General features: G+C 39.6%; 1 protein-coding gene across 2 annotated transcripts in view; it reads left to right on the forward strand.

The window, feature by feature from the left end:
* The first annotated feature begins 2,355 nt into the window (after positions 1-2,355).
* The window catches only part of TRPA1 (transient receptor potential cation channel subfamily A member 1), a 47,063-nt gene continuing 23,745 nt past the window's right edge, over positions 2,356-25,673 (forward strand). For both annotated transcript variants that reach the window (XM_033126388.1, XM_033126389.1), the window contains exons 1-10: positions 2,356-2,826; positions 10,266-10,425; positions 12,827-13,002; positions 16,228-16,335; positions 19,323-19,431; positions 19,608-19,753; positions 20,213-20,349; positions 23,098-23,146; positions 24,571-24,670; positions 25,327-25,427. In XM_033126388.1, coding sequence (XP_032982279.1) covers positions 2,695-2,826; positions 10,266-10,425; positions 12,827-13,002; positions 16,228-16,335; positions 19,323-19,431; positions 19,608-19,753; positions 20,213-20,349; positions 23,098-23,146; positions 24,571-24,670; positions 25,327-25,427 — 1,218 coding nt within the window. In that variant the 5' untranslated portion in view covers positions 2,356-2,694. The remainder of the gene's footprint in view (positions 2,827-10,265; positions 10,426-12,826; positions 13,003-16,227; positions 16,336-19,322; positions 19,432-19,607; positions 19,754-20,212; positions 20,350-23,097; positions 23,147-24,570; positions 24,671-25,326; positions 25,428-25,673) is intronic.

Genomic DNA, 25,673 nt, shown 5'->3' on the forward strand with positions numbered 1-25,673 from the left:
TTACCTCCAGTTATATTACAAATAATATATTTGGATTAATGATATTTTTTAAAAATAACATTTTTTTGTATTGAATTTGTGAACAAACAAACATGATTTTTAAATATAAGGAACAAAATAACTAAAGATAAGTTTTATAATTTAGATTTTTTGTAAGAAGTTACTGAGGTGATATATATATAAAATTTCCCTGAAAACTTAAATAAAATCCTCTTTATTATTATTTTTCATTTTCTTAAACTTCTGTGTAATATCAAAAAGTATGATAATAAAATTACCTTCTGAAAATTTCTAAAGAAGTTTATTTTCTCTAATGTTACCCCTATTTTGAAATTAAAATTGGTGTAAAAATATTGCATTTCATGACTATACACCCATAATTAAACTTCAAAGGGAATAAGATCTTGATTGTAAAAGGCTAGATACCATCTTGTTCCTGTCTACATCGTTCATTTTAAAACCAGGACTTGCAGTAACTTTAAAAAGGAAGCCCTGGCTGTGAAAGGATGTTTTTGATCGGTAGGAAAGAATTTAACTCTTAAAAAGAAACACTGACGGGAATTCTTGAGAGGTCCGAGGAGGACACTGCCTAAAAAGTGCTTGAAATGGACAAGTCCAGAGAAAGATAAGAAGGAAAATTAAATAATATTTCAATCTCTTTGTTTTCATAAGTCGAAAGCCGGGGTAGGGTGGGGGAAGGAGTCAGATCTATAATACCAGCCATCTGTAATTTTCAGTGTTAAAACAAGAGAGGACAAATTAAAACAAAACACATATGATCTAGGGGATGACGATGGGCTGCAGAAGCAAGCATGCAGAAGCTATCCTTCTGTAGAGATTTTGTACTGCCAGCCGCAGCCCGCGATTGGTACAAAGGAGGTGTGTTGGCCTCCTCCCAGTCTCCTGCCAGCACCCGCTAACGCTGGGGTTCCCTGACTCCCACATTCCTCTCTCAAAACCAGCACAGCTAACTAACTGATGCTGCCACCACGACATGCCCTCTATCGGGCTTCCAGAATGGCCCCTTTCAGACTCTTCTTTATTCTTGTTTTGCCTTAGTGACTCTTCTCAGCTAAGTGTTAGAAGGAAAGCAAATGGATCGAAGTCAACTGACAATAACAAATAGAATGTCTTAAGATTCCTGAGGCATGCCCTTTTTAAAATGAAGACCTAACAGATGTAAAATGCTGGCAGATCCGAGTGACTCAAAGTTATTCTCTTTCCCCATGCTTCTGATTCTTTTCCTCGTTGGTTTTTCCAAATACATTAGCCACTTCAGCTAAAGAATAGCAAGGTATGCAGCTGCCCCTGGTCTGTACTCCCTGAATACAGATACTGATGGAAAACCGTGCTGGTGGTAAAGTTGAACACTGTATCCTTCACCAGCCTTTCAGCAGGCCACATCGGTTGAGGACTGGTGATAACGTCAATATAACCTTCTAAGGAAACCCAGCCTAGAGGTGGAGTTGATGGCAACCTGCCATATCTATTGGGAGACTTTGGGGGACCTTCCCAGAGTTCCTTGCTATCATTATGACCACTCTACCCACCCCTGAGTTCAGCCCAGGGTAGCCCCTAGGCCAGGCAGTCCACATACCTTTATTTAGTGTGGGCTCTATACCAGATCCTGGATCCATGCCCTCTTGTGTCAGGTGCTGGAAATCACCAGGTGAAGGTGACAATCCAGGGCCTTAAAGGAGCAGACAGATGGTCCAAATAAAAGACTGGCAGAACTGAGTTTTCTCCCGTGAGAAGTGTAATCAGCTTTGGAAGGAAGTTTGTTGCTTTCTAACCTTGTGGCTAAACATAGCGGCAACAGTTGCAGAGGTCCCACTGTTTGTACCTAAGTGAGAACTGGCGTCTCCAACTGAGAGGACACACCTTCCGCTCCACAATTGACACCTGTGCTGTTGGTTAATAAAGGCAGTGCAGGCCCATGGAGATAAGCCTTTTAAATAAAGCGGACAGTAGACAACAGTCAACAGGACTTATGTTTAACCTAATGGTCATTTTATGAGCCCTTCTGAAACAGCAAACACTGAGGGGATTGTTATCCACAGGAAATGGAAATGGGACCTATTATCCAGAAGAAAGGAGACCTTCTATTAGAAAACAAAAGTTTTTCTAAATACCTTATTTTCAAGTCAAAGAGGCTTCTAAAAATGAAATGGACATAGGAAACCCGGGCCCAGCGGTTTTAGAAAAAAAAATTCTAAAAAATAAAAATCTTTCCTACGTACCCAGTTATTTTCTCTCACTCCATGGTGTGGGGCAGGGCAGGGAGGGGTGTGGGGGCTCTTAGTGTGTTTCTTAGCTGGATCCACGCTGACCTGACACCTTGACTGGGCGATGGGTGGCGGAAGGGGGGCAACCCGCGCTTTCCGCCTATTGCGGCGAGTCCGGGGGCGCAGTCGGCGCGGGCATCCCGTCCGCGCGTGGGGACACGAGGTCCTCTCCCCTGCCTCCTCCCCGCGCCCCTCCTTCTTCCTGCGCTACAAGTAGCCGAGGCCCCAGAACTCCTTGCAGAAGTTCTCCCGGCCTCACAAAGAGCAGGCTTTTCGCAGCCCCGGAACTGCCGGGTGCCGAAGAGCTCGGGGCCCGGGCGCCGCCCGCCGCCTGCGCCCCGCTCCCGCCCGCCCGGCGCCCGCTCACGGTTCTGTCGCCCCAGGTGCCCGCGCGGAGCAGCGGCAGCAGATGGCGTCCGGAGTGGGCTCAATGAAGCGCAGCCTGAGAAGGATGCTGCGCCCTGGGGAGAGGCAGGAACCCCAGGGCGTGCTCTACCAGGGCGTGGGGGATGCCATGGACGCCTCCAAGGACTCCTTTAAGGTACCTGGGCGGGCGGCGGGCGGAACGGCGAGGTCCGGGCGGGGGTCGGCTCTTCGCTGTGCCCTCCTGGGTTCGAGGTTTAGTTGCGCGCAGCCCCGGGATGGGAAGCGCGGCGGGGTGAGGGCTGCTGGCTTGCGGGGGTCGGGGGCGGGCGGTGCGGTGCACGCGGGGAACTTCTCCGAATGTGGGGGGCCCGAGGGTCGCGTTGGTCAGGCGCCCAGGTCGTGCCTGCTCTGTCCTGCTTGCTTGTTTGTTCAACCTCTTCTTGCTCGTCGATGGCCAGCGGCAGTCTGGGGAGACTGACCCACCAAGGACTCGTGGCATGGGGCAGCATCAGGCAACTGCCTAAAACCAGGCCAGTTCTGGAGCGCGCGCGTGCTGTTCTACTAGACCTTTCTGTTTATTTTTATTTCGAACCAAACAGCTAAATGGCTGTATCAGGTAGTCGGATTTCCAGAGGTGCATTGGCGGTGAAAAGCGTTCTTGTCCTGTGGAATGAAATGGCAGGACTGGAGAAATCTCCAGGGGGTGGGGGCGTCGGGAGACACTCTGTGGAGAGGAAGACGCTTTGAAAATGGGGAGATGGTCTCGGGGCTTCTATTCCTTATGCAGTTCCCTGGCCATTGGACCCAGAGGCAGCATTAGCTACCTCCACCCTCTGATGGCACAGTCTGGGGGCAGAGGCTCAGAAAACCCTCCCCTGGGTTTCCTCAGATTGTCAGCAGGAGGAAGGGTCTCTTGTTAAACGTTAATATATCATTACAAGGGTCCCTCCAAACCCCGGCCACGAATCCCTATCAACAGTGGAACTGTATTATCAGTTCCTTACGTATTTTCGGGTCAGGAGGGTGCTTATACAAAGGCCAAGGTTCAGAGCATATAGCTTTGTCATTTACAGAAGTGGGAAGTCACAGAGGTTTGCAGTTTGATTAACTCACGAAATAGATTTCGGAATACTTTTCAAATCAGCACCTGGAGCTAAACCTCACTCCTTTTAGCAGCTTTATAGTATTCCCTTATATGAATGTATCATGATTTATTTAACCAGTTCTGCAACCATGGACACATCCATGGACACAAAAACCATGTCTGGTTTTTTGTTTTATTACACGTGATTGTGTCTGTGAGGGGAGATGTGGCTTCATCTGTCCGTCCACTGGTAGGCACCTAAGTGGGTATGTTTGTATGTTAAAGTACTAGCAGGATCAAGAGGTATATATAACTTTCATTTTGGTAGAAGGTGCCAAATTGCCCTCTAAACAGGTTGCATGAATTGACACTTGCCAATCATGTGTGTGCATCAGGCATGTATTGTATATCACACAAACCCATAAACCAGGCCTTCTAAGGTGAGTCTCTTTGAACACTCAGATGGCACACTGACTTTTTCCCTCCTCCTTAATATTAGCTTAATATTAATACTAGCTTACTCCAAAGAACTGAGGCCATGAGTGGATTTCAAGGACTAAGATATTGTCTCTGGAATTGATACGTATTATGGGACAGGAAGAAACTTTAAAATTTTGAGAATCACACACAGACTTTGCCTACCTAAGTCAAGTAGAGCTATGTATGTTGTTTAAGGCTTTTAGAAGCCACATTAGAGTTTACAGATTGAAGGATGCATATTTTATTACTTTCAGTAATTCCAGATCATTCTGTTGAACTCTCAATGGGGAGATGAATTAGAAATCAATACCTGTTAACACTGTCAGTACTTCTGAACTCTAAGGATTTCCCGATTAAAAAAATACTGTGTATACTATTTTTTCCAGTACACACACAATCTCAGGAATACTAACAAATTTACAGGGTGGCAGAAACCTTATGAGATGAGAAATGTGGCAAAAGGACCACCTAACTTTTTTCCTTTTCCAATGACTTTCTTTCAAGAGTTAATACTTTAGCATTTGACCTTTCATTTGTTATAATCTGCACTTTAGCTGACTTCCTTTTTGTCTAGTTACCTTTACCTGCAGTTCATTAACGCAACTGGAAACAGATGAATTTGATATCTCTGTTTCAAAGAACTCGCTTCTTTAAAGGTGATCCAGTCTATTATGTTCTGCATTTCGTCATATAGTTCAGAATCCAAAAGACTGTGAAGCGACCTGTGACAGTACAAAAAACTACCTTGAATGAATACATAACAATTTGTCTGAACGACATTTTTGGCTCACTCTCTCAACTTTCATTAAGAAGGTTCCTCAAAGCCTGACTTAGCACGTCATGTACTGAATTCACACTGTTTAGCACATCTGATGAGTTGGTAGAAAGTATTTCGCTCACTGTGAATTCAGCATCTTGCGAGCATCTGGACCTGGTGGGCTCTCAAGAGTGTGTAATTGGGTTTATGTTGACAGTGCGTTGCCGAACAGACCTGTGCATCGCCCTTTCTAGCACTGGGGTGAGCAATATAGTCTCTTTGTTACCACTGGAAAAACATATCAAATTCAAGCACTAACACACTTTCAAATGGATTTAGGTAAACAGTTCTTTGATAGGGTAAGAGACTGAGAAAGCGCCTGTTTATGTAAGAAGCTCATTTTAAATTTCTTATTGAATATGTGTAAATTTGGAAAATCTGGCCCATTTTCATCTCCTGCATTTACGAAAGCTATATGTAGCTTACATAGAATTTTGTTGTTGAAAAGTAACACATTTTCAATTTAACACATTTTCAATTTCAACACATTCTCTATTTAAGGGACTACCATGGAAGAGTGATTTCTTAGGTACTATTCTGTGACAACAGAGTGAAAATCAAAGATCAAAATTTTAAATGTGTTTTAGTTATTTCAACCTGACATTCATTTTATGAATTGTAAATGCTCAATTCTTTATTAACTATATCAAAATATATTAAGTACTTTAAGACTTCATTTTATTTCATGACAGCTTTTAATTTTAATACCGTGTTTCCCTGAAAATAACACCTAGCTGGACCATCAGCTCTAATGCATCTTTTGGAACAAAAATTAATATAAGACCCGGTCTTATGTATAAATAAATGCATCTTTATTTATACTAAAATAAGACCGGGTCTTACATTAATTTTTGCTCCAAAAGGCTCATTAGAGCTGATGGTCCGACTAGGACTTATTTTGGGGGAAACATCGTAGTGAGAAATGTTCTGGTTATCTTCAAGATAACAAATCAGGGATTTTGACACACATACTGCTGTGTGTCAAATGTGACTGGTCATAGTGAAAAGTAGAATTAAAGCCAGTGCCTAGGTCATTTTTTTGGGGAGGTTTCTGCATTTTTAGGAAATAGTCATTTTCCTGTGGATTCCATGAAAAGCTACTGTCTTATAGAACATGTTGGTTTTGGTCCATGCGAAATGAGGTATTTGCTAGGAAACAGTTCTGGAAAAATTTCAGACAAATGTCTTGTTTGGTGATGTATTTGCAAAGCTGAAAGGAACATTGAGAAGTCATTTTAGTCTCTGTCTTACCACAGGACTAGAGTGAGGTTCCATTAATTTTTCCCATTGATTTTTAAGTCTTTAGGGAAATAAAGTCATCAAGTAGTTCAGGGAAGTTTTAGTGTGTTTGATGGTCCATGTGGTCTCGCCTGCTGTTCTGTAAGACCTCTGGGTTTTCCTTCCTTCCTTCCTTCCTTCCTTCCTTCCTTCCTTCCTTCCTTCCTTCCTTCCTTCCTTCCTTCTTCCCTCCCTTCCTCCCTTCCCTCCTTCTTCTTCCACCCTCCCTTCCATCCTTCCCTTTTCTGAAAAAAATTATTTACACATGAAAGAATCATGGAAAATAAGTATCCAAATGTGTAGTGCACACTTAGCATAGACAGTGTTAGGAAATAATTACAGTCTTTCTCAAACTTTGTGTGTGTGTGTGTGTCTCAGAGCCCTTTTAAACTGAAACAATAGGAGGATTCCAAAGAATGGTTGTTTATGGAGTTATAGCTACCAATACTTACCTTATTAGAAGTTAAAGTGGGGAGACATTTAAAAATATGAGAATACACTGCACGCGTTCCAGTAACTGTCAGCTCTGTGATGTCAGCACACATCTGTGGCTTCTGGAAAACTCCACCGTGCACGTGTGAGAGACAGAGAGAGTCTGGACTGAAGGATGGCATCCATGAAGGCCTGGAGGGGCAGGGGAGGTTTAGGAGGGCTATGGGAAGATGGGAAACAAAGATTGGAAACAAGGAAGGCGAGATGGGTGCATTCGTCCAAGTGGAAAACCTGGTGAAGGTCAAGTACAAATGCACACAGCAACACAGCATGATGTGGGGAGAAGAGCCTGCTCCCGAGGGACGACTGTGTGCCAGGCAGGGACACGTCCCAGGGTGGTTTCAGCCTTAGTTTGCGGTCAAAATCTGCTATCCAATTTTGGCTTTGGCATTGCCTTCGGCACCAAATATCAGAATACCTAATTCAATGCAATTTCTGGAGCCTACAAACTGGTGTGTGATCCATGATACCTTCATATCTAAACCATGGAAAAATGTTACCAACAGAATAAGATATGTCATTCATAGGTATGGATAATATCTAAATGTTCACTTTCAAATGTAGGCAGGAATTCTAGGAACAACTTCGAATAAAAATCTTGTCAGCCAGTTGAAGTATTAAATATGATTTCTTTTTTTTTTAATTAAAGTTTATTGTGGTGACAATTGTTAGTAAAGTTACACAGATTTCAGGTGTATAATTCTGTAATACATCATCTATAAATCCCATTGTGTGTTCACCACCCAGAGTCAGTTCTCCTTCCATCACCACATATTTGATCCCCCTTACCCTCATCTCCCAACCCCCACCCCCCTTACCCTCTGGTAACCACTAAACTATAGTCTGTGTCTATGAGTTTTTGTTTCTCATTTGTTTGTCTTGTTCTTTTGTTGTTTTTGGTTTATATACCACATATCAGTGAAATCATATGGTTCTCTGCTTTTTCTGTCTGACTTATTTCGCTTAGCATTATAATCTCAAGATCCATCCATGTTGTCACAAATGGTCCTATATCACCTTTTCTTACTACCGAATAGTATTCCATTGTGTATATATATCACAACTTCTTTATCCATTCATCCATCGAAGGACATTTTGGTTGTTTCCATGTCTTGGCCACCGTAAATAAAGCTGCAATGAACATTGGAGCACATGTGTCTTTATGGATAAATGTTTTCAGATTTTGGGGGTAGATGCCCAGGGATTGCTGGGTCATATGGTAATTCTATTTTTAATTTTTTGAGGACCCTCCACACTGCCTTCCATAGCAGCTGCACCAGTCTGCATTCCCACCAACAGTGTATGAGGGTTCCTTTTTCTCCACATCCTCTCCAACACTTGTTACTATTTGTCTTGTTGATGATAGCCATTCTAACTGGGGTGAGGTGATATCTCATTGTGGTTTTTATTTGCATTTCTCTGATGATTAGTGATGTTGAGCATTTTTTCATATGTCTATTTGCCATTTGTATGTCCTCTTTGGAGAAATGTCTCTTCAGGTCGTCTGCCCATTTTTCAATTGGGTTTTTTTGTTGTTGTTGAGTTTCATGAGTTCCTTGTATATTTTGGATATTAGCCCTTTATCGGAGGCACTGTTTGCAAAAATCTCCCATTCAGTTGGTTGCCTCTTTATTTTGTCGATGGTTTCTTTTGCTGTGCAGAAGCTTTTAAGTTTCATATAGTCCCATTCATTTATTTTAGCTTTTACTTCCCTTGCCTTTGGAGTCAAATTCATAAAATGCTCTTTGACCTCAAGATCCATAAATTAAGTACCTATGTTTTCTTCTATGCAGTTTATTGTTTCAGGTCTTATGCTTAAGTGTTTGATCCATTTTGAATTAATTTTGGTACATGGTGACAGATAGCAGTCCAGTTTCATTCTTTTGCACGTGGCTTTCCAATTCTCACAGAACCATTTATTGAAGAGGCTGTTATTTTCTCCATTGTATGTTTTTTGCTTCTTTGTCAAAAATTATCTGTCCATATTAAATATGATTTCTAATGAATGATTTTGAAAACTCTTAATTTTCTCTGTAAAACCGATCTTAAGAATTTTCCAAGTAGTTGAATAGGGAAATAGAACATTGGTTAATACAGCTATTAAGAAAGGATGCACTAGTTAATTTTAGAAAGAACATAATATACTTTTTGACCCAAAATATTTATAAAAAATTAAGTCATAACGCAAGGCAGGGTCATAGAGGCAAGTGTGACACGAAGGCTTTTGTAAAATCGTTTGCTCTAGTAACATCCATAACATAAAATAAGATGATTCTTAAAGATTTATTTAATTTTTCAGTTAAGTTAATTCTCTTTTAGTCATGATATTTTCAAGAAAAAGACCTATCTGGGAATTTCTATTCCTATCTTGTGAGACTGAATCAAAAGCAGAATACCGACACCGACACTTTAAAATTTCCCAGGGAGGAAACATAATGTCATTTGTGATAAATCATCTTCGGTCCAGTCATAACAAAGAATAGAAAGAGCATGAAGAAGAAAAGAAAGTGTTTGAGAAAAATGAGGTATTGAAAAGGTTCTCGCTCATCCCCTGACATCCATGGACACGAGCATGTGTTTGGAATTACACGTTTACAGGCCGGTGATGGCAGCCATTCTACAGAGTCCATCTTAAACTTTACGTTACTCTGTTGCACCATCCATTGTATGAGGGTGGTTCCAGCTTCAGCTTCTAGTGTGTGTTGATTTTTAGCATTCATCACTCCTCCAAAATATATATTCCACGTACCTCCTGTTCAAATTCGGACTTCGCCACTGACCGTATGCCTTTGGGCAAATGATGAAACATCTCGCTGTTCTGACATCTGGCCCTAAGTAAGTGCGCGATCACGCTAGCCCTTCCATGCAGGGAACAATGAAGAGGTGAACCTGACCTCACTTGGCCTGCTGCAGGCAGGACCCCGGTAAGAGGACTACTCATTCCCAGGGGTGAGTGGGAGGCCATTCTAGATACTGACCAAGTGAGTGACACGGCAGTGCTTCATGTGATTCTGGCTCTGGTATATACGGAAGGGACACTGGATGGGAACTGACTGTGGGCAGGAAGGCCAAAGAGAGGAAAACAGTTTAGATTCCTGGACTTAATCCTTGTATTCATGAAAATCTTTTTACATAACTACATACCTCAGGCTGTCGTTTAAGTACATTTTCACCTGGCCAAGAGACTTCACTATACCTATTTGTTCACTATACTTATTTTCACTATACTTATTGTTTCTCAGATCGTATCCCTCACATTTACTTCAAAACTTCTCTCTAGGCCTCTGTTTCTATAGAATATACACGTTTATAATGGGAAAATCAAATCATTTATTTAACGTAGTTATCAATGTTACCTATCGTAAGCATGACAGTTTTGGGTCATAGTAACTTTTAACGACTAACTGACATTAATAAGTTTTGCATAGGCTTGTTTGAGGTAGCATGTTTGATATACTTCTAGGTGGTGTTTGAAGGAAGCGCAAGTGAATTAAAAAGCTGTATGAAGAAGCCAAAGAAATTACACAAATACGATGATGTGAACGCCTCCCCCTTGCATCACGCTGCAGAAGAAGGTCAAGTGGAGCTGATGGACATGATTATCCATGACTCCTCTTGTGAAGGTAACAAAATGTCAGTCTCAGGGATTGCTACTTGTCCGTCCATCATCCCGTTGGACTCATTGGGAAGAGCGGTACGAAGTTATTCTGAAGGTCAATTATTCTAGAGTATAAAGCACCTGACTATCCCTACAGGCCGTTGTTGCTCAAGTTTTTCCACTGAAATACTGCCGAGGCCAGGGCAGAGACCCGGGACACTGCACAGCAAGCACAGATTTTCTTCGAATGTTTCCGATAGGTTATAAAAATTCATACACGTTTTATGTATCCTTCTATACTATTTCCATTGAGGACATTCTCCATTGCAATTGCTTATCACTGAACAAAACTGACACTCTACGCAGATGTGGCATCCCCCGGCACCCCACCCCTCGCCGCCCCATACACTGAGCCTCATTTGAGAAACCCAACGATAGTCAAATAAGGAAGGTGGATGCCCTAGAGATGTAAGCAGTGGGGATAATTTAAGGTGATGTTGTCAATATTATGGAAATGCATTGGAAGTGGAAGCCCAATTAGGAAGCTATTTCAGTGTAAAGAGACGATGAGCAACCACCAGGGTTCTGAGATTGGAGTAAGGAGAAAGGGAGAGATTCAAAAACTATTTTGCACGTAGAGTCCACAGTGTTTGGTAAAAGATTGAATGTAAGGAGTAAGTGGCAAGGAGTTGAGCTGACATGGAGACTCCCAATTTAAGAGATTAGGCGAGTAGTACAACCATCCAGAAAAGCAGGCATAGAAGAAAACCGAAGAAACGTGAGTGTGGTATGGGAGGGGATAATGAACTGGGTTTTGGTTGTACTGAGTTTGAAATGCCCAGGGGACAGCCACGTGGAAATATCCAGTAGACAACTCGAAATATAGAAGGAAAGGAGCCAGTCCTACAGGGACACCTGCATAGGAAGTAGCTAAGACTGTGGACATGCATGGAAATCCTCTAGGAGACCATAAAATTGCCATCAAAGGTAGCTAAGGGGAGAGTACCAACATTAAGGGTCAGGAGGCAGAGGAAAAGCCAGCAGTGATGGGTGAGAGGGGATACACACAACAGGGGAGGAGTTATTGGGATAGATGAGTTAGAAGATCAACTGCCACAAAGAGATCCAGTCGGAACGAGATCACAACACACCCTTACGGTAGAAAGCCTCAAGGACCTCTGTAAAAATGATTTCTGAAAAGTGGTGGAGATAAAAGCCAAATTCAAGTTATCCCGTTAGTGAATGGGAGTCTGTAAGTGTAAGCCCCTGTTTCATTAAGTTTGGTGCTGCCTGAAATACCAAATAAAGTGCTTTGTCTTGATCAGACAGAATGGTCAAGAGGTGTGTGTATGTGTGTGTGTGTGTGTTATGGAGAATGAGGCACTTGTCATGAATGAAAGGATACAGTGCAGAGATACATTTTCAAAAGGACAGACATGACAGCATGGTTCCAGGGACTGCAGGTGGTCCCCAAGTCATTTGTATAAGTGGCTACTTTTCCTCCTCTTCAGACGTGAAAATGTACTGCCACTAATGAAAATGGTTGATAAAGCAGTCAGTTAACATCTATTTTAGAGTCGCTGAAAGATGCTGCAGTAGGAAAGGGCATACTGTTATGCTGAGCTCAAAGGGGAGACAGTACAATATGTCGTATTGTAGAAATACGGGGAAGTCGTGCGATGTCAGCGGCTCAAGCTCAGTCTTGGGGTTTATTAGTGGTGGGTGTGTCTTTTTTCTCATTAACATTTTTGGAAGCATTGATACGGGCCAAGCACTCTGCTAAGGTCTTTGAAGACATGATTTGATATTCTCCTCCCAACATAGCAAGTATATATATTTTTTTTCTTTCCCGCCCTCTTTTTTTTTTTTTTTTTTTTTTTTACCAAATTTGAATATGAGAAAACCAAAGTTCAAAGAATTAAGGCACTTTACCGAACTCCTTACTAGCTGTGTCATGTTGGTGAAATGGGAACCGCTCTAGGTTCCCAATCTGGCGTCTTCATCTTTCTGAAAATGGTCCTGGTTCCTTGAGGGCTGTTGGAGGGTGAATGAAATAATGCTTAGATGGATCCTCGTAGAGTGCCTGGCATATAATTATTGCTTTTATTAAGCTCAATATGTTACAACAATCCCCAAATTTGTATCATACATTAAAACATGTAGCGATAGATCTATTTCTTATCGATGCTATAGATAGATGGCTGTTTCCTCATTTGACAAAGTCAGTGTCATAATTCTGTGCATTCCCTGCAGGTGTCTGTTGGCTGTTTCTTCAGAACTGAAGCTGTACTTTTATTTTTCAGAAGGAAGGTCATGAAGCCTGTCACAGGAGCACTTGGCACAGAGCAGCTAACTGAATAGGGAGGCAGTGGGTGTTCAATGCAGTCCAAGCAAAACCTGACCCCTATTTTGCTCTCTTTCTCTAGTGCTGAATGTGATGGATAATTATGGAAATACCCCTCTGCACAGGGCTGCAGAGAAAAACCAGGTTGAAAGTGTTAAGTTTCTTCTTAGCGAAGGAGCCAACCCAAACCTCCGGAACAGGAACATGATGGCACCCCTCCATCTCGCTGTGCAAGGCTTGCACAACCAGGTGGTGAAGGTAAGCGTGGCCTGGGACCCATGGCCGCCGTCTCCGCTGGGGCCGGAAAGGCCCAGCTAAGCTGCCAGGGCAAATAAAATGTAATGATTACACCGTTAGCTTGACTTCTGACCAACTGCCGATGATGATGATACAGTCTTATCTTTATCAAATAGTTCTTATTTCCCAAGCATTCTTCTAAGGGCTTTGTATGTTTTAGTTGTTTTCAAATCCTCATTTAAACAAACCATAAAGTAGCACGGTTATTAGTCCCATTGGAGAGCTGAGAAAACTAAGGCACAGAGAATTAAATCATTTGCCTCATGTTTGTATAATTGGTAAAAGTAAGAATTAGTACTTTTGTTCTTATCTTTATGTTAGCAAGTGAACGCTTCATGGCTTTTTCTTGACTGGCTTAATGATTAAAAGGAGGAAGGTGATGAGAGCCTCAGGGAAGACAGAACATGTAATTATGATTTACTCTTTTGGTTTGAGTGGATGGCATGTGATAGTCTTAGCAGAAAACATTGTGATCCTGTTGAAAAATATCTTACTGTTTTTCAAGGCTTTTTTTTTTAATAGTAAGTTTGATCAAGTGGATGAAACCATGGTAAATGCCTAAAGGGTAAAGTTTTTAAGCCATGGCTTTTACACTATATCTCAGAGTCTCATAGACATGCTAGAAAACACACCTGCTTACTTAAAGAGGAATGCAGTTTACAAATGGATCATATGCCAGAACTATATAGGCTCTCTCTGTCCTATTACAATTCTAATTCATAGCACAGGATATTGTAATCACGTGTTCATGGGTTTCTCTCCCCCTCTGGCTGGTTATCCTTGAAGTAGGGACTGTGTGTAACTCATCTCTGTAGCTCCAGTCTGCAGCACTGCTGATAAATGATGGCTAGTGAATGAATGAATGGATAAATGAACAAATGAGTAAATCTGCGTTCTGGCTGAAGGAGAGGGGAGAGTTTAGGTATCAGAACCTAAGAAGAGGAGTTAGGATGACCCCTTGAGGAGGTTATTGCAAAGGCCTCTGCCAGTGGCCTGTTTTTTAAATTCCTGAATTATTCATGAGCCAGAAACTGCTTCTGCATCATCTAGGTTGGGCCACTAGTGACTGCAAGGACCCCACCCCCAACCCCGGGAATCGAAAGGCAGGTAGCAGTTGAAAGGCTATTGTTCATTAGAAATCACAATTCTTTAGGCCAACAAATACAGAAAGGTAAGTGTCACATAGAAGAAGAAAAGAAAGCTCAGAGATAGGCCCATAACTGATTTATAAATTCGATTGGCGGATATAACAAAGATTGTCCTGGTGACACCAGAACAAGAAGAAAAATAGGTTCTAAGACAACTGACGTCATCTCTCCTTGGTCTTACCAGCCATAACTGCATCTAAAAATACTTTCAAATCCCTCTGCTCCACCTGAGATGAACAGCAGAAGGCGAGGAGTTCTGGAGTGTCCCTCTGTGTGCTTGCAAACAGCTTTCCTCCAGACCTGCCTCTCCCAGCGATGCCCGTGGGTCAGACCTTTACCGCACCAGTTCTGGCTAATTTAGAATGCTTTTCCATGGTCTGGTCTGCCAGCCTTTCTCCACATCTTCCACCGCTGCAAATATAGTTGTAAATAAGAAGTTGTTACCCGTGGGTCACCTCCAGTTCCTGTGGTATGTGCAGCGTTCCCTGGGGCACACTGGCTTGGTCCTTAGGAGGTGGCCTTGTTCCTCAGTGGCCCGCAGGCCTTAGTCCTTGGGGCTTAACCCCAAAGTATCCAGTGGCTTGACCCTCCCATGAGGCTTCTGGGATTCTCACCAAAGGGACCTCTGGAGGCCTCACCTGAGAACCTCCAGACTTGCCTGGTTATGGCTGAATTTGAAGCGGGTTCACAGGTTAGTTGTTCTCCCCGGGACCCCTGCCACATGCAATTTGACGCAGCATTTGGAAAGACTGTGCTTATGGGAATATAGCAATGACTAAGCTAATATATGCTACACATCTATGATCTATGGTTCTAAGAGTGCAAAGATAAAAATCTCTGCTTCCAGACTTGAGTGGGTTCCTTTACATGTGAATGCAGAGTTTCAGAACAGAATGTGAAGTCACTCATGTCCATCAAATGACCCCGGGGTTCTCATTTCCCTTCGTCCATCAATAATTCCCCTATCTGTCTTATACACTAAAATCTCACTTTAGTTTTCTTTCATGAGCAGAGCCAATTAGTAAGCTTAGTTCATTTGCTGACACATTAGCACACATTCCATTAACAGGAGGCTCTGGTAGGAGGTTTATGCCTTTTTTTTTTTTTTTAAGGCAAGATGTTTAGGAAATAGCTTGTGTTAATAAATTCTTTTTTAAACAATTTAATTATAAGCACATAGAGTTTTATCATAGACGCAGCAAGAGACAAGGCTGCAGTAGGCCAAGTCAAAGATTTCTCTCGTGATTTCTCACTTATGTGAGATAATTATTAGATTTACTATAAAATAAAGACGGGTTAAAGATCTGTAGGTTCTTGGACAATAATCAGCTGGAACTCAACCAGGTTGAGGGGGTTCAATTCCCTCAGAAAAATTGCCTAACCATTTTATCAGGAATGCTAACTTCTTACATCACAGAAAAAGTTTCTGTTCCGGACTAAGTCTGAATTAATTGAGTTAAACTATACCAGTATTACCTGAAACTCTGTTTTCCCCATTGAAGAAAACGGACTTTTAATTGACATTTCCCTAAATACTTGTTATCTAGGTGGGAAAAAAAATGACTAGAGGGAGAAAAAAAAAATTTCTTCCTCCTTCCCTCTGTCCTCTCTTCATCCTCTCCCCCTTCCTACCTCCCTTCCTTTCTCCCTCTCTCCCTTCTTTCCCTCCCTTCTACCTCCCAAACCCACACATTCCAGATGCTCCACAGATTTTTTCTTGAAGATACTAGTTAACATAGCTCACTTAATACACGTGAGAAATATCAAGCGAGCTCCGTTAACTAGTATCTGCAATTCTTATTCTATGTCCAGTTCCACAACTCCACATCGCCCTAACTGATGGGATACAGACATCACCATTATTCCATGTATTTGAGAAATGTATGTAGTACCCGCTGTGAGCAAGGTTTTGTGCCAGATTGTGTGGGAGAGGGGTGAAAAAAGATAAATAAGGTTTTGGTCCCTGACATTGGAGAGTTTATAATCGAGTGGAAACCTGCAGGTTAACCTTTGACAGTTGTTCCCCTCTTTTGTATAGGTCTTGATTGAGCACAGCAGTACGAATATTAATTTGGAAGGAGAAAATGGAAATACAGCTGTGATAATCGCGTGCTCCAAAGATAATAGTGAGGCACTGCAGATGTTGGTTTGTATTTTAATCATATTTTTTTCTGTCTTCTTTCCCTTTTCATTGTGAAAGGGAATTCGTTGTGACAATATGAATCATCATTATTTACAGCTCTTAGTTTCTCTTCTTCGGCAAATATGAAATGTAGAGAATATGTCATAAAAAAGTTCTACGTTTTTGTGTATGAACACAGCCCTTAGATCTGAAATGGATCTGAGATCGCTTACAGAACCCTAACAGGGAAGCATTAAAGAAAATGTGAGAAGGTCAAAGTGAACAGAAGATATCGACAGGAAAAATTAAGGTGAAGATGGTGGTCGGGCAAGAATAAAAACTACAGTATAATAGCCTGTATGTGAATAAACACGGATCACACATTTGACTCTGAGCTTCTGGATAAGTCAAAGGAAAGCTCAATACAGTCAATTGCAGACTTATTGTTGGGCCCGTGAAATAAAAGCCAAGAGAAACATAGCTGTTCATGGCGCCAAGATGAGAAGAAATGATTGCCATGGGTTCTCACCAAGGGAGCCCTGTGTGACAATAATGGGTAAGGCCTTAACCACAGTCCTAAAAGCAGGCCAGCCTTCTTTCTGTGGTGACACTTCCTGGGGTAGAGCTCTGGGCACACCTATCTACATGCCTGACTCCTGTTCCACGCAACGCCCCTTCTGCATGTGATGCTAGAATTCCAGTCAATAGCATTCTCTCAAATATTACTTAATCGCTTGTATGTTATTCAAGCCACGTTCTATGCTTTTACCACTTGTTTTTCCCTCCCCACCTTCCCAGACAATATGAAAATGAAATAAAAGAATTTTAAAATCTCTCACTATTTTACATTTACAAATATGTTCTAACATATTTACCAGATGTCTTAGAGAAAAATGGATGTTCTTATAAGTTGTCATGATTGGATCACAAAGAGAATAAGAATAAATTAACTAACATTCAAACCAAGAATTTAGAAAAGAGCCTCAAATAAACCAAAAGAAAATTGGAATAAATAAATAATAAAGTTGAAAAAAAATTTTTGGAATTATTTGATAAACTAAGAGTTATTTCTTTGAAAAAGATAATGAAATAGACAAAAAACAATGGCAAGTCAAACTAAATCAGAAGAAGATAAAGCACACATAACTAAACACAATTAGAAATAACAAAGGGATTTACCTGGAAATGATGGTAATTTTTAAATGACAAAACATCAGTATGCACAATTATATCTTAAAAAATTTGAAAATCCTTTTTTAAGGGATTAATAGCCGAAAGTAATTAAAATTTTAAAATTAACTAAAAAAAGGAAAGACCTATAGGAAACCATAAAATGTTAATACTAGCTGGCTCTAGGTAATGGAGTCAGCTAATATTACATGCTCTTATAGATTGTACAAGTTCTTTCAAACTTTTAAGAAAAATATTTCCATTTTAGGTCCCCTTCTCATAGCACAAGAAAAACAGTGAAAACATCCAGATTAATTTTATGAAGCAAATGTAATAATAATTTCAAAACATGAGAGCTCCCCCCAAAAGAAACATGTAGATGAATTTCACCATATAAATAAATACAGATGCAAAATCTTAAAAATATTAGCAATTAATTCATCAAAATAATTAGAAGAATAATGCAAAATACGTGTTGGCTTTATGCAGAGAATATACAGATAGTTCAATGTTGGATTATAACCCATCAATTAGCCTGAGCAGGCAAAGCATATGATTACGTCTATATATTTATTAACTTTAAATGGACACAAGTTTATCTATAAAGTATTCTTACAAATCTGTAAGATGACACTCCATAGAAGATTGGTGAGGGGCACTTAAAGTTTAACTAATTTCTTTAATCAAAGAGAAACCTGTTAAAACAATGAGATACTGTTTTCACGTCTTATATCGGAAGGATAAAAAAACCTTGTTGCTCTGCAGTGTTAGACAAATTTTGATGAGTTGGGGAATTTCATTCACTGTGGATGTGAATACTTTTTACTCACTGATTCCAATTCTTGGACTACATCCCCAGGAGATAATGAAAGTGAGCATTGACTTCACATCAGTGGTATTATATATATATATATATATATATATATATATATCACAGGGAGGAAACTGAAAATAAAACAAAAAACTGAAGTTCAATTAATAAGATTCATTGCATAAAGTTTTGTATACCCCAAAATGGATTATGTACTTGATAAAATCAGATTTTTAAAGAATATTGTTAAGGAAAAACTTTTTTGAACAGTATGGTCACACAGTATACACATACCAATTACCTTTGCAAAGAAAGAACACAAAAAATACATTATTGTCTTCTGAAACGTAAAGCAGTGCTATCCCTAGGAGGTGACATTACAGGTAATATTTGCTTCTTCACACTTTTCTGCTGCTTCATAATCTTTTCTTTAGTGACAATAAAAGGTACCTAAAACAAAACTGAAGTCCAATGCTCTACAGAAAACGATAGTTGAAAATGAGTCACTCAGTGATCAAGGTAATATATGACTCAGTTCTTCTAACATCTTTGAGTAGAGAACATGCATTCACGAAAATACCTGATTTTCATAGTTAACCACAGGACTGGCCTCATTCTTTCTTAATTGTACATAAATAAAAGGAGAAGAATCTGGGACATAGTGTTACTTTATTTGTACAAGGAATTGAAAATGGGTGTAGGAGGAGTCATGTTAATGTTTATAAAATATCTCATTAATCCCATTGAAAAATGGGTTTAGTTTATTGGGTTTCTGGGGTGTCAAGATTGATGTTTTTCTGTCTACATTGTTGGAAAAAATAAAAGGTCTCTAGTTCAAGAACCTTAGCCTAGTTCCAAAATTACCGTCTTACCTAGATTTCACATCATTTGAAGCTCTTCTCTAGTTTTACATAGGCACAGAATAGTGACGTGATCTGGGAGACGTATATAAATTTTTGTCCATCCTTGCGATGTGGGGCTAAACTTGTGTCAGTTGACATTTTTGTTGTTGTTCTTTCTTTCCTTCCAGTTAAATAAGGGAGCTAAGCCGTGTAAATCAAACAAATGGGGATGTTTTCCTGTTCACCAGGCTGCCTTTTCAGGTGCCAAAAAATGCATGGAAATAATATTAAAGTTTGGTGAGTAGAGTCTTTCCTATATTATATGCTGTAAAGAAGCCTAGACTGGCAGATGCTGTTAATTTGAAAAATATTTAATAGAATTTATACACGGGCTTTCCTTTTTTAAAAAAATCAATTCCTCTTATTTATTTATTTATAATCTTTGTTACTTTGAATTTTATTTTCTTCTCAAGGTGAAGAAAATGGATATAACAGACAAGCTCATATTAACTTTGTGAATAATGGGAAATCCAGTCCTCTCCACATGGCAGTTCAAAGTGGTGACTTGGAAATGATTAAAATGTGCCTAGACAATGGTGCACAGTTGGAACTGATAGAGGTAATTAATGTACAGGAGATTTTTATTTTAGAATTGCCATAAATTATTTTCCAAAATGCTTTATAGCGCTTCTGTAGTTTCTTAGATTGAAATAGATATTTCCTGCTGTGCATACAGAAGCAGGACAAGAGAATATCCCCAATATCAGTCTATATTAAGAAGTGTGAGAGCTACTGAAAACAATGACAAACACAAACACAGATCCAGGAAAGATAATGATACTGCTCAAGACAGAAGTCCTGTCAGAGCTGTCAAGCGCTGTCACATGGCAGGCAAGCGGAATTGCGAGCTAGGACTTTTATCCTGATTCTTTTCAGTGGATGAAACTGATTACTAGTCATCGTAAATTCCATATTCCTTGATTTTGTTGACCTGGGAAGAAAAAACCTCACAGCTGAGTTTATGTTATATCCTTAAATGGGGCTTAGACATTGATTCTAGTATCCTGACTCTTTACAGAATGGGAAGTGCACAGCCCTTCATTTTGCTGCCACCCAGGGAGCCACTGAGATTGTCAAATTGATGATATCTTCCTATTCTGGGAGCAGTGACATCGTGAATGCCAGGGACGGAAATGAGGAGACGCTGCTTCACAGGCAAGTTTCCTGCTTCCCGTCTGTGCACAGAGTTTGGTTTTCAGGTGTTAAATTATCCCCTACAAGAAGCACTTGGACAGCAGAGATTCTGCAGTTCAAAAGAAAAGAACAGATAACCAAGGTCCTATGGGTCAGCTGTGAACTACAGCTCCTCTGGAATCACAGTAGAATGTTAAGTAACATTCTTAAGATTTTCATGGAATAAGATCTCCCATGGCGTATTTTAGGTCAATTCTTAGCCCCTTGGATCCAGGCTTGGGATTAACTGTCTACATGCTCAGGAAGTCAACAGACATGGCTTTCCATTCCTTTTCTAATCTGTGGGTCTTAGCCTCATTTTTGGACAAGATAACAGAGCAGATATATACGGATGTTCCGCTTTTCCCACCCTATTCCTCTTTCTGCCACTCCCATAATTATAAATGTTTTCAAAACATACTGCTTTAGCAAATGATACCCAAGCCCCAAACAAGATAAATATTTCTGTAGAGTTTAACAGAAATACACATCAGAGAAAAAAAGCATCTGACGCTGCTAGGACAGGAAACAGGCAGTGTAGACAGAGAATTCAATTCCTTTGGAGAGGCAAGGACTAAAGTGCTTCTGGTGTGAGTGACAGGTGGCTGAGATGAGCCTTCTGTCTGTCTCTCTGTCCCTGACACACACACACACACACACACACACACACACACATACTCACTCAGCTGTGAGCATGCTGGCAGCGTGGAATGGCCGAAGGGAGCCGACATATACCTATTGGAAATCTACGGTATCCCTCAGGGAAAAAGAAACTCTAGCTACCAACATAAGACCTGGGTGTAAATCGACGAGGTGGCGGAATGAACGTACGCAATGGCAAACCATCACGCCAATGGGATATGCCTGGATAGGAAGGAACTCGAAGGAACGTGCACTTAGGATGAGTTTGCAAACCAAAATTTCATAGCATAAAGGAACACTTACGAAAGACAACAAAATCAACAAAAGGCTACTTTACAGCCATGGAAATAGAAATAAAAGGGTAATCTGAAAAATAATAAGGATCTTAAAGACTTTCAGAAATTTAAAGGAATGGATAATCAGTTCTGTAAAAATGAATAGATGAAGATAAAAGATTGTAAGAAACAAATTTGCATTTATGAGTCAAAGATTGTTACATGAGAAAGATCCAGGTAGAAACCCTAGAAATGAAAAAAAAAAAAAAAGATATCCTTTGAAATAAAACAAAAACTCAATAGACAGACTAACCTCTAGACTGGAGATTCTCACACTGCTGCACGTGAGAATCATATGAGCAACTTAAAAATCCCAGGCAGGTTCATATCTCAAATTACGTTAGAGTCTTTGGATAGGGTATCAGGAATTTTTAAAACTCTTTAAGTGATTCCAAGATTTAGCCAATTTAGAAACGCAATTATCTGGATATAGTTAAAATGCGTCCATGTAGAACAGAGCTTTAATATGTGACTATGCATAAGAAGGAATTATTTCAGAAAAAATAGATCCATCTACCTGACCCGTACGTATCCTTAGCTTGCTGACAACTCTAGCTGGACATACTCAAGTTGGACTGGCCGAAGATGTCTTAGATCAGTTTTAGTCTAATTCTGATAAACCTAATACTGATCTAGGACCCTGGAATGACCATCTGATAACAAGAGACATTTGGAGTTTATATTGGCTTCAAAGGAAAGTTTGCTCTTTGGGCGAGAATTCCTTTGGTTACTTGGGTAGTGCAAAGACCTCAGGACCCTGTTCTGGCTGAAACAGTGAGTTTTGGAGTCGGGGGAATGGGGTTCCAGCCCTACCTGACTGTGTAACCTTGGCAAATCCTTCAGTCTCTCCAAGCCTCAGCGTCCAGCGCTATTGAGTACTTGCACTGCTGACGGACTCCCAGGTGGTACCAGTGTTGTTGATTTGCAGCCCACACCTTGAGTAGCAAAGCTCTTATCTAGGGAGAGATAAGAACAAATCAAATGGAGCCTTAATGTCATTGTTTCTTTCCTAAAATTACTAAATGCATTTAATATAATTTAAATACAATACAACCTCGTGTGAATTCGGGGTGAATATTAGCAAGCTGATTCCAAGATTTATATACAAAGGGCTAAAAAGAGCTGACATATTCTTGAATGGAGTAAAGACATAAGCTTTGCAATAGGAAACAAAGTTTTAAATCATTAGTATTAACATTTGTTACGAGGACACTTTAATATAATAGATCGAAAACTTTTTATTTGCTTTATTAACATTATCCTTATGACTGGATATGAGAGAATACCAAAATGACTTCAATTCTCCCCATATTTTATTTTTAGCTTCATAAAACCTTAGGAGAGCTAACTCTGCCTTGTTGACTTTTGCCAAAGGGAATTTTGAACCCTGCAGATGAATTTTAGGCGCACCTTGCGTGCCCCTATTGCTATTCTCCATGGTCAACTGGTAATGACAATCAGTTCCGTTAAATCTTTCATTTTAAACCCTTAGGAAAGATGTTACTACTCACTTCAGAACATGGAGACAGCAGGTTTACTAAAAGATGAGGAAGAAAATATTGTGATGCATTTGATGTTTTTCTATTACGATTACCCTAATCAGAATCAGTTACAGATTTTGAAAGGTTCTAAATTCTTTAGCGTTTTATCACGCTATTATGTGATCATTGAAATTGACTTTCTGAATATAGTAGCTTTACTTTATATGTTTGTATCAATAGTACGTTAACATGCTTATCATTCTTTTTTGCAGGGCCTCATTATTTGATCACCATGAACTAGCAGAATACTTAATTTCAGTGGTAACTATTCCTTTGACAAATTTTTCTTCCATTATGATTACAGTTGAAAGTCACTTAATTACATAACGTGAATTTTCAAAAGTTAACAAAATTTGTTTCTTGCTTATCAGCAGAAAAGTTTACAGAAAAGATGACGGACACATTTTTGCACATAGAGTGTATGGTGTATGAATATAATGGCCAAACTTCATTACCATCAAGTTACAAACACCATAGTGTACTTTTGGTGCCCATATCAGTGTGTTCCATGTGGGAAGTGGGTGGGTATATGGCAAGGAAAGGTCTTGTGTGACCCGGTTCCAGGAGTGTTAGGCCGGGCGACTCACTGACCCTTCTTCAGAATTAAAAATATTGTCCAGGGATGTTTGTTTACAAGTGAAAGTATGAGATCATTTTCATTCTAAGAAGGGAAATCAGTTGGCTATTGAGTCAAATTTGAATAAACCCTCTGTATGGATAAATGTGGGACATTTAAGTCCCACCATATCAGCAATGAATGCAGTGCCATTTGTAGTATTGAACATGTGTTTGTTGTCAATAGCAACTTTGGGTATTTGATATTTACATAGAAGAAGCCTGGGAAGACTGGTAATATACCACAGTTTTGTCATGCGTGGTTACCTGGCAAGGGAGCTGTAGCACAACCTCACCGACCACCATCGTGTTTTCAGAGGGGATACTGCTGACAGCACCATCTGTATTCAGTGGGCACTCAAAGAACAGGGAGACATCCACAATCGGAGTTGAAGCTATTTTTATTAACCTGTCCTAAAGAGAATTTTTTTCCATGAACTTTATAAAAGTCTTTGTTTCTTGTTACATCAACTATTATAACCATAGCATGTAATGGTAAATATTGACTTATTCATTTAACCACATAAGATGTGGTTTTTTTTAAATACAAATTTTCTTAAATATTTGGCTACAGTTTCACTTTATGATTTGAATTATTTCAATTCAATTATTTAATTTCATCAGTTTCAGATAAAGTAGATTTTTTTAAAAGTGAACGATGTCTTGTGAATGTTTTTAAAGTCACGTATGCGATACATTTGGAAGATTTTTTTTTTTTTATCATGGACATTTAAAAATCTTTTCTTAAACTGGAAACTCCACTACTGCTATAGATCAAGGATTTTATTTTTATGGTGTAGGTAGTAACACAGATGTCAGTCAAAATTGCCAGATGTCAGTCAAAAGACGACATGTGAGACAACTTCTGTTCTTGAAATTATGAAAGAATGCCTTCGTTTCTGATGTGACAACATATGACTTATAGGGAAGTTTCAAGCAGTTCTGTAGTTAGTCATATGCTTGAGTGATATTATGGGCACTGTCTCCCAATGTATTTATATTATTTACAGGTTATATGTAAGCTTATTTATCTACTCATAAGCGTTTGTTGATGGCTTGTTTTATTTTAGGGAGCAGATATTAATAGCACCGACTCTGAAGGACGCTCTCCTCTGTTACTGGCCACTGCTTCTGCATCTTGGAATGTTGTAAATTTGCTCCTCTCTAAAGGTACCGTGAGGGACCAGGCAGAGCCTTTAGAACTGCTACTTAATTTGGTTAAACATTGATTATCTGTTTTGTGCCAGGCATTGGGCCAGGTGATAAAATGCAAACATAAATAGAATACTTCCCGTGTCTAGAATCATGTTCAGTCAGTAAGGGATCGATACTTGAAAAGATAATTCACAACAGTAATAGATAACATTTATAAAGCAATTATTACATCCCAGGCATTTTGCTGAACATTTTATCTACATTCTCTCAAAGGTTAGTTTTATGTGATGTGGGTACTAAAAGTGGCCCCATTTTAGATACTAACCTGATGTGAAGATAACAAAGAACCTCTTTTTTCTTGATATCTAACCTTTCCATCTTTTTTTATGCTTTAAAAGGTAAGACCTCATGTATTAATTAATGTAATAAATCATATATTCTTTCCCTTTATACACACACACACACACACACACACACACACACACACACACACACACAAAGGTAAACCCATTTTTAAATATATTTAGTTTTCTTATCTAAATAGTTTCCTGTAAGTTAATAGTTGGCAGAGTTTAAAGTAAAATTTTTAAAATTTTCTTAAATTGAAAATCCACCATTGGCCATGCTTTAAATAAATGAGTAGAAGTTATATTTATATCGTGTTTTTTTAGGTGCCCATGTAGACATAAAAGATCATCTTGGACGTAATTTCTTGCATTTGACTGTACAGCAACCATATGGATTAAAAAATTTGCAACCTGAGTTTATGCAGGTAATGTCTATGTATCTGTATGGAGTCCCATAAAATGAGCTGGGCTCAACAGAGAGTAAAGTGATTTTTCTCGTGATTTTTATTATTATGAAGGCTGATTCCAGAATTTAAAAAATATTTTAAAGTAAAGATGCCATATTTGAATATTTATTTACAACATAGTGGTGATGATTATGATAATAAATTACACTGGGATTGAATTTTCCAAGTTACAAAGGGTTCCCATATATCCCCGTGTGGATAAGT

The sequence above is a fragment of the Rhinolophus ferrumequinum genome, chromosome 14 (assembly GCF_004115265.2).
Source record: "Rhinolophus ferrumequinum isolate MPI-CBG mRhiFer1 chromosome 14, mRhiFer1_v1.p, whole genome shotgun sequence".
NCBI lineage: Eukaryota > Metazoa > Chordata > Mammalia > Chiroptera > Rhinolophidae > Rhinolophus > Rhinolophus ferrumequinum.